The sequence below is a fragment of the Ranitomeya variabilis genome, chromosome 5 (genome assembly GCF_051348905.1).
Source record: "Ranitomeya variabilis isolate aRanVar5 chromosome 5, aRanVar5.hap1, whole genome shotgun sequence".
NCBI lineage: Eukaryota > Metazoa > Chordata > Amphibia > Anura > Dendrobatidae > Ranitomeya > Ranitomeya variabilis.
The window spans coordinates 676,152,553-676,162,824 of NC_135236.1; the positions used below are offsets into that span (position 1 = coordinate 676,152,553).

Here is a 10,272-nt window from a genome sequence, read left to right on the forward strand (position 1 = left end):
AGAAATGTATAGCAGATTTTACATATAAATATATACAAAACAAAGATGGTAGCTATACTCCACTGCTTGGAAAAGTCACTTACATGTAAATAATGAATCTTGTAAAAGTCTAAAGAAACATAATTTCTATAAATCATTGCAAAACCAAGCAATAAAAAATAGTTTCCATCTACAATACAACAGCTCGATCTGCTGTGCAAAAGCCTATAAGGTGCTAGTTGTTAGATGTAACGTGTTAGTGGCTTTAAATATGCAAAAAATGGAGAAAACAGCCGGTCATGAAAAATGCAATAAAATGCTGGTGAAACTCAATATATTATTTGTAGCATAGAAATAAATAAGCGCTATTGATGATGCACATATATAAATGCATGGGTTGCAAGAAATGATTTATATGTTTAAATAATGAATGTGGCTGGTAAGGAAAGGAAATAAGATAGTAAATCAAACTAAGATAATATATTTACTACCAGTCCACCCGACGCGTGTTTTGCCTTTTGGCTTCCTCAGGAAGAGTATGAGTGGAGGAGCCATGCCTGTTTTTTGTATATGGACAGACAGTATATGGAATCCATCACCAGTAGTATTAGCAGCTGTGTGCTCCTCTGATGTGAGGTGTCAGCATCACCCTGCAATTACATCTGGCAGCTCTGTACCGTCACCCGAATCTCCGACTGCGGTGTCAGATGGCATCCCGATGTGTCTCCAGGGTGCACCCAGTGGAAAACTAAGGCATAATAACACCATTTTGTGGTTAAAAAACAGACTGCAATAATCTATGATCATATATTTGTTGTAGAAATTGTATTGACTATCAGATATAGCGTTCTATGGGGGCATTAAATGACCATACATGCCAGAATATAGCGAGCAGTAAAGAATTATGAGTAGAAAAGTAACAAAAAATAAATAAATAAATATATATATATAGACATATATAAAATAAAAACAAAAAATGAAGAATTCTCTTTTCTGTTCTCTGGAGAAATTGGCTGATTGCTCCACCAATCATATTTTAATCTTAGTCGTTGGATAGATTTCTTCTATGGTGATTTACATCCAGTAATATGTCTGCAGGATCGTCTCCATAGAAGGTCACATATATATCTTCTATTATAGCAGATTATGTGTGTGATACGTGTGAGATCAGCTCCGCACCCTGATCACCTCCATCATGTCCCACTGAGACCTCAGCACTCTGCTGCACATGCCCAAACAAGTCCATAAGGGAGCATCCCAGTTCATCACCTCCATCATGTACCACTGGGACCTCAACACTCTGCTGCACATGCCCAAACAAGTCCATAAGGGAGCATCCCAGTTCATTACCTCCATCATGTCCTCCTGTGTCCTCATCACCTCCATCATGTACCACTGGGACCTCAACACTCTGCTGCACATGCCCAAACAAGTCCATAAGGGAGCATCCCAGTTCATTACCTCCATCATGTCCTCCTGTGTCCTCATCACCTCCATCATGTACCACTGGGACCTCAACACTCTGCTGCACATGCCCAAACAAGTCCATAAGGGAGCATCCCAGTTTATTACCTCCATCATGTCCTCCTGTGTCCTCATCACCTCCATCATGTACCACTGGGACCTCAACACTCTGCTGCACATGCCCAAACAAGTCCATAAGGGAGCATCCCAGTTCATTACCTCCATCATGTCCTCCTGTGTCCTCATCACCTCCATCATGTACCACTGGGACCTCAACACTCTGCTGCACATGCCCAAACAAGTCCATAAGGGAGCATCCCAGTTCATTACCTCCATCATGTCCTCCTGTGTCCTCATCACCTCCATCATGTCGTCCTGTGTCCTTATCATCACCATCATGTCCTCCTGTGTCCTCATCACCTCCACCATATCCTCCTGTATCATCACCTCCATCATGTCCCCCTATGACCTTACCATGTCCCAAACAAGGACCAAACAAGTCACTCGCTCCTCTAAGACAGTCAGTGGATACTAGCGGTACGACCTCACAATATTGCAAACAAGGACCAAACAAGTCACTGAGCATTTGTGAACTGTGACCGGTGTCTGGCTCCTCTAAGACAGTCAGTGGATCCGTCATGTTACACAGCTCCTCAATGTCCCTTATCTTCCTGGACAGCTCGTCCTTCTTTATTTCCAGTTTCTGGATCACTTCAGACAGTGACAGTGACATCTGCTCTTCCTGCCTTTTGATATCACTCTGGACCTTCTTCTCCAGGATGTCCACCCGTCTCCTGATCCATGTAAACCAGTCATTGGCTCTCTTGCCTTCTCCAGATGCTTTTTTTTTAGCTTTTCTCCTGCACTGCACCAGACTCTGGACTCTTTCCTCAGTCTTGTCTCTCTTTGTGATCAGTTTCTGCAGAACATTTCTCAGTTTCTCCTTCTTCTTCTCAGAGGCCTCCTCCAGCATCTCCACCCGGTGTCCCCGATGTTCTCCGGCCAAACTGCAGGACGCACAGATACAAGCAGCGTCCTCAGTGCAGTAATATTCCAGGATCTTCTTATGGACAGAACATTTCCTGTTCTCCAGAGAAGTGCTGGGATCAGTGATGACGTGTTCTGGTCCTTTGCTGTGAACCCTCAGGTGTTTATCACACAGAGAAGCCTCACACAGAAGACAGGATCTAACAGCAGGTACAGGAGAGTCCACACAGTAAGTGCAGCAGATCCCAGTGATCTCCTCCTGATGTGGCTCAGTAGACAGGAAATCCTCCACGATATTACACAGAGTTATGTTCTTCTGTAGTGGAGGCCACTTGTGAAAAGTTGCTCTACATTCAGGACAGGAATATTCTCGATACCCGCCATCTGTATCCTGCACTCCATCAATACAGGCCCGGCAGAAGTTGTGTCCACATCTCAGGGTTACAGGATCTGTATAAATGTCCTTACAGATAGAGCAGGTCAGCTCCTTTCTTAGACCAGCAGACGCCATCGCTCAGAGCATAAAGAAGGAAGAAGAATTGTGTGATTCATATTTACCAGAGAAGGCGCATCTAAACTTGTTCTTCTGGTTTTATTCTAAACACACTGATAACAAAGAACATTATTGTTGTGCTGTTCCGTGTAAGTTATGCTCCTCAGTTTCTATGTGTTTCCATGCTGTGTTTATCTGTCCTTACATTTCTGCTCTGCTGCCACCTAATGCCCTTTTTCCGTATGGCAGCTTGTTATATGGAATCTGTCACCCCAAAATTAGCCTATAAACTAAGGCCACCGGCATCAGGGGCTTATCTCCAGCATTCTGTAATGCATTCTGTAATGCTGTAGATAAACCCCCAATGTATCCTGAAAGATAAGAAAATCAGGTTATATTATACTCACCCAGGGGCGGTCCTGCTGCGGTCTGGTCAGATGGGTGTCGCGGTCCTGTCCAGCGCCTGCCATCTTCATATGATCACATCCTCTTCTTGTCTTCTTGCTGCGGCTCCTACGCAGGCGTACTGATTTGCCCTGTTGAGGGCAGAGCAAAGTACTGCAGTTAAGTACTGCAATTTAGGATCACAGTGCAGAGCCATTTTGTTGGTGACTGCAGAGTAATACTGACAAGTAGGCTGGAGTCACACACAACGTATAAAAAAACTGTCCGATTTTGTCTGCCGAGAATTACACTAATGGTGATCCGTGTGCGATTTTTTCTCTAAAAAGTATCCGTGTATGATCCGTATGGCGAGATTTTCTCGCACATTTGCAAAATGAGCAAATGATGGATCCCTGGCCTGAAAATCATTACAAATTAATGTGGGACCCTATTAATTGGCTCAATAACAAGTCCCCTCCTCCTAGCTTGGCTTGAGAGTGTTTGCTGGTGTATTTTTTAGCTGATTTGTCTGCAACATGTCATATAGGCTAACCTTTAACCACACTGAGCAGGTGCTTTTACACTGTGCTTTGTCCCCGCTTTTTGGGGCACCTTACCCAGTGATTGTGGATCCGAGGAGGCGGAGAAGAATGTGGGTCCATCCACTTATGAGGCGATGGGTGACTAAAGAGCATTTTCACCGTCTGTATGCTTCACTACACAGCCATCTAGACAAATTTTGCCAATATACTCGGATGAGCCTGGCCACCTTTGATATTCTTCTTGAGACTCTGCGCCCTGGTATCACCTATAAGGACATTGTGATGAGCAAGTCTATTTCAGCAGAGGAGCGGCTTCTACTTACTTTACGGTATGTCCAAAAACTGTATATTGCGTATGTATTTGATGTATTTTCTACACACACATTTCCCTTTTTTTTGTGCAGTCTTTGTTTTTTTTTATATCATTATGCCTTTCACATTACCTGCTCTTTGTATTTCTGCTATGTTCCCTTGACATTGTATACCTGCTGTAACTTGTTGAGGCAGGGCTTACTGTAGTTTGCACTCTCAATTAAATGTTATGTTGCCGTAACCTTGGTATGATGATGCATGGATATGTCCTAACCCTTATGGGTTTTTTTCTATTCTGTTATAACTGTATTGGAGCCCTGGATGGGAAGCACATCCGTGTACGTAAGCCACCCAACTCTGGCTCCCAATATTATAATTATAAAGAATGCTTTTCGGTAGTGCTGTTGGCCCTGGTCGACAGCACATACATGTTTCGAATTGTTGATATTGGGGCCAATGGTAGAACAGGAGACTCCCAAGTTTTCCATTCTTCCATTATGGGTCGTCGTATGTGCAGCGCCCCAGGGTCCTGGTCGTTGCAGTAATATTCTCCTCTAGGGGGACTGATGTTACGTTTGAAGGCAATAAAGAAGATCTCTTTACCAGGTACCACAATGCATACAACACATTTCATACTCCAGTCCACCAGGGGGAGCTACGCTCCTATTTATTAGGGCACTCTTCACACTAGGTAAAACTGGTGGCCTGGATAGGAAGTGAGGCAGGTGCTAGCTGAGCTCAGCTCAGGCAGTCGCTGGCTGAGTTTCAGCTCAGGTAGTTGGTCCCTGACAGGGGTGGGATCCTGTCAGAGGCCTAGACCGAGGGTCACGGAGCTGCGCCTGCCCAACGTGCGGCAGTTCCCAAGAAAGGACACGAACAGAGAACTGTATTGTAGAGAGTGAGACGGAAGTCATAGCAAAAGGAGTGGAAACGAGAAGGAGTTCTGCCCTACACAGGCGGCCTCCTTCTGAGGCGCAGGATCCGGTAGCCAAAACACCGAGGGAGCAACAGTCCTTTATGCCTTGCTCCAGAGACCAGCAGGACAGCTAATTTCACGTTACTAATCCGCCCCATACCCAGGAGTCGTGGTGGCACCCACGAGAGGCTGGGGCGTGCTAGAGTCCCTGTAAAAAGCCTCAGGCCACTGGTCATACGGATTGTCCTATCCATCAGGGGGACAGAGAGAGACATAACATCTAGAACATCTACAACAGTTGTGAGGACCTTATGAGAGGCTCAGCAATAAGGTACAACACCACGGTGCTAGAGGAAGGCTACTGATTTCCACCTGGATAAGGGGACTCTGGATTTGCCTTCAGACTGGCCGGACTCTGCCTGCCCTGTGGTCTGGTGCTCTGGACTGCGGATGCTGAAGCCTTCAGTAAAGGTAAAGAGACTGCAACCTTGTGTCCTCGTTCTTTACTGCGCCTCACACCATCCACCATCTACACATCTGGGAAGCCCTGGGGATACACTTCACCTGTGGGAAGGTATATCATCTAGCTGCCATAACATCGCCCCAGCAGACCCCTTAAAGCAGCGTCGGTCACCCTGACTGAATACCACAGGTGGCGTCACAAACACTTTCCCCTTAAAGACCTTTCCCCCCCTTTTACACGGACGTCCTTAGGGCCATGGACCGGGTCAGCCACAGTGGCATCCCCCTTGAGAACCGAAGGACCAGGTACTGAGTACCCCACAGCCCTTGGGGGCGCTCCATATGCGCAATAATCAGACTTTCCACCCCCACATCAGCTACCACGGTCTAATCTTGAAGCTGACACTTATATAATGGTTGGTGATGAGGTCTTTCAATTAACTAGGAACCTCGTGAGGCCCTATCTGTGTAGAACCCTGGACCACCGGTGTCAAATCTTTATTTTCCGCCTTTCCCGTGCACGACGCCTGGTGGAGTGTGCCTTTGGCATTCTGAGTGCCAAATGGCGTGTTCTGCAGTCTGCTATTCAATTAAGTGAAGAAAATGTTAATCAAGTTATCAAAGCAGGTGTTGTTCTTCACAACTTCACAAGAATTCAAGACTGTAGTGCAAATGCTGATGATGATGTGGAGGATGCAAATAATGTCCTAACTACTTCACATGGAGATCATGCATGTCGTCCGCCCTCTGGACTTAAAGTGCGTGATGTGTTTACTAATTACTTTGTTTCACCGGAGGGATCTACTCCGTGGCAAGAGAATGCAGTATCTATGTTATAATTTTTTTTGGTTACGTGTGTAAAATAAACTGATGTTACATTTTCAAAATTGTGATGTGTATTTCAAAACGTGTTCACAAAATTATGATATAAACATCATCTATACATTGGGAAAAAAGAAACACACATTTAACTAAGTTTACTGACATAATGTTTGTATGTCACAATAACCATATTCACATCATATGGAAGTTATGGGCACTATTATCAGCCCTCAAACCAGGTTTTTTTTAAACATAATAAAATATAATAAAAAAATAAATAAAACCATAAAAACAAAAATAAAAAAAAACATTACAAATTTGGCGGGGCAGAATTGCTGATTGCTTTGGCTACTTTGTGTGCCTAATTGACCATGAGCCTGAGTGGTGCCTGAGGCTGTATGATGGAGTACGTAAGGGACTGGGTGTGGAACATGCTGGTACTGAGCATTTTGGCATTGCCGAAGATAATAATCCTGTGTATTGGCAGTACCCATTTGTGGATACCCCCCCAGAATGTCCATGTCGACCATACCCATGTCGTGGCCACTCTCCTAGACTGGGTATGGTCAAGTGGCCATACTGGTGAAGCGCGGCTGGTGGCATGAAATGGCCATGTTGTCGCCGGTGTTGTATTGGGCCTTCAGGTATTTGTGGTGAAAGACTCCATGTGGGAGGGGGTTCACTATCAGATCTTGTGTTCTCCTCTGGTTGTGCAGCCATTTGGAAAAACTTTTGCCGTGAAAGTTGCCATGTTTCAAGGTAAGACAATATTGGAATGGGGTTATTGGGTGGGGTGCATGCATCTAAAACTATTTGAAGTGCACCTCTGGCCTGCAGCCTCACTTTTCATGGGGATTGGGCGGAGATAGTGTGCCAGACTCTGTGCATATGCCTCTTTCCCGTCATCATTAGCAGTGCGGGACAGGTAGTTCAATACCCCAGTATCCACTTGCCATTTGGTCCCAGTGGTGGCAAGCTCGCTCCTGCGGCGGCCCGGAGTGAGACAACTGCAGGCTGTGGTGAGGTATCAATTGGGATTGTTGGGCAGCTACTCTGCCCATGATTCTTCTGTTCTTCATTTGGCTCCTGTCCCACAGAAGGGCGTGCTGGTGGTGGTTGTTGACGGTTGGGAAGATGCTCCAGCCTGCTCTTCCCCTTCGCCAACTGAGTCGATGTGGACCTCCGAATCTGAGCCAGTCTCCCGCTCAGTTATGTTTGATTCTGTTCTGTTTTTCATAAAAAGAAATACAAAAAAAACAAACATTATTTTATATTGTAAGACCACATGGCAAATGTGTGGTGTACTGACTCAAGCACTTACAGACTGAGATCAAGAACTGGAGCAAGAAAATTTAACTGATCATAGCATATATTTTCTCTTTTTGGGTCCATGTGACCCAGTCCTGGCCCGATTCTGACGCTCTCTGCGGAACTGGTCACGGCAGCTCCACCACCGTCTCATGACATCAGACACTGCAAAGTAAACCAAAAAATGTTTGACATTAGGATGACAGAGCAACTATAGGCAAATGTAGGTTAACCCCTTTCTGACATATGACGTACTATCCCGTCGAGGTGGGGTGGGCCCGTATGACCACCTCACGGGGAGAGCGCGGCCGATCGCGGCCGGGTGTCAGCTGCATATCACAGCTGACATCCGGCACTATGTGCCAGGAGCGGTCACGGACCGCGCCCGGCACATTAACCCCCGGCGCACCGCGATCAAACATGATCGCGGTGTGCCGGCGGTATAGGGAAGCATCGCGCAGGGAGGTTGCTCCCTGCGGGCTTCCCTGAGACCCCCGGAGCAACGCGATCACATCCTACCTCCTTCCTCGCTGCAGGTCCCGGATCCAAGATGGCCACGGCATCCGGGTCCTGCAGGGAGGGAGGTGGCTTACCGAGTGCCTGCTCAGAGCAGGCGCTGGTAAGCCTGCAGCCCTGCACAGCAGATCGCCGATCTGACAGAGTGCTGTGCACACTGTCAGATCACCGATCTGTAATGTCCCCCCCTGGGACAAAGTAAAAAAGTAAAAAAAAAATTTTTCCACATGGTAAAAAAAAAAAAAAAAAATCCTAAATAAAGAAAAAAAAAAAATATATATATATTATTCCCATAAATACATTTCTTTATCTAAATTAAAAAAAACCAATAAAAGTACACATATTTAGTATCGCTGCGTCCGTAACGACCCAACCTATAAAACTGCCCCACTAGTTAACCCCTTCAGTGAACACCGTAAGAAAAAAAAAAAATGAGGCAAAAAACAACGCTTTATTACCATACCGCGGAACAAAAAAATCGAATAACACGCGATCAAAAAGACGGATATAAATAAACATGGTACTGCTGAAAACGTCATCTTGTCCCGCAAAAAACAAGCCGCCATACAGCATAATCAGCAAAAAAATAAAAAAGTTCTAGTCCTGAGAATAAAGCGATGCCAAAATAATTATTTTTTCTATAAAATAGTTTTTATCGTATAAAAGCACCAAAACATTAAAAAAATAAATGAGATATCGCTGTAATCGTACTGACCCGACGAACAAAACTGCTTTATCAATTTTACCAAACGCGGAACGGTATAAACGCCTCCCCCAAAAGAAATTCATGAATAGCTGGTTTTTGATCATTCTGCCTCACAAAAATCGGAATAAAAAGCGATCAAAAAATGTCACGTGCCCGAAAACGTTACCAATAAAACGTCAACTCGTCCCGCAAAAAACAAGACCTCACATGACTCTGTGGACTCAAATATGGAAAAATTATAGCTCTCAAAATGTGGTAACGCAAAAAATATTTTTTGCAATAAAAAGCGTCTTTCAGTGTGTGACGGCTGCCAATCATAAAAATCCGCTAAATAACCAGCTATAAAAGTAAATCAAACCCCCCCTTCATCACTCCCTTAGTTAGGGAAAAATAAAAAAATAAAAAAAATGTATTTCCATTTTCCCATTAGGGTTAGGGCTAGGGTTAGGGTTAGGGCTGGGGTTAGGGTTAGGGCTGGGGTTAGGGTTAGGGCTGGGGTTAGGGCTAGGGTTAGGGCTAGGGTTAGGGCTAGGGTTAGGGTTTGGATTACATTTACGGTTGGGAATAGGGTTGGGTGTGTCTGGGTTAGAGGTGTGGTTAGGGTTACTGTTGGGATTAGGGTAAGGGGTGTGTTTGGATTAGGGTTTCAGTTATAATTGGGGGGTTTCCACTGTTTAGGCACATCAGGGGCTCTCCAAACGGAACATGGCATCCGATCTCAATTCCAGCCAATTCTGCGTTGAAAAAGTAAAACAGTGCTCCTTCCCTTCAGAGCTCTCCCGTGTGCCCAAACAGGGGTTTACCCCAACATATGGGGTATCGGCGTACTCAGGACAAATTGGACAACATCTTTTGGGGTCCAATTTCTCCTGTTACCCTTGGGAAAATACAAAACTGAGGGCTAAAAAATAAGTTTTGTTGAAAAAAAATAGATTTGTTATTTTCACAGCTCTGCATTGTAAACTGTAGTGAAACACTTGGTGGTTCAATGTTCTAACAACACATCTAGATAAGTTCCTTGGGGGGTCTAGTTTCCAATATGGGGTCACTTGTGGGGGGTTTGTACTGTTTGGGTACATCAGGGGCTCTGCAAATGCAACGTGACGCCTGCAGACCAATCCATTTAAGTCTGCATTCCAAATGGCGCTCCTTCCCCTCTGAGCTCTGTCATGCGCCCAAACAGTGGTTCCCCCCCACATATGGGGTATCAGCGTACTCAGGACAAATTGGACAACAACTTTTGGGGTCCAATTTATCCTGATACCCTTGTGAAAATACAAAACTGGGGGCTAAAAAATAATTTTTGTGAAAAAAAAAAGAATTTTTATTTTCACGGCTCTGCGTTATAAACTGTAGTGAAACACTTGGGGGTTCAAAGCTC

The 10,272-nt window shown here is 45.0% G+C and overlaps 1 protein-coding gene across 1 annotated transcript; it reads right to left on the reverse strand.

Moving 5' to 3' along the window:
• Positions 1-1,123: 1,123 nt before the first annotated feature.
• Positions 1,124-2,941, reverse strand: LOC143773499 (uncharacterized). Its single transcript, XM_077260924.1, has one exon. It carries the CDS (start codon positions 2,939-2,941, stop codon positions 1,124-1,126), a length of 1,818 nt encoding a protein of 605 aa, XP_077117039.1.
• Between the last annotated feature and the right edge of the window lie 7,331 nt (positions 2,942-10,272).

Excerpts from the sequence above, each read along its gene's own strand:
- LOC143773499 (XM_077260924.1), bottom strand. The coding sequence starts at position 2,941 with ATGGCGTCTGCTGGTCTAAGAAAGGAGCTGACCTGCTCTATCTGTAAG.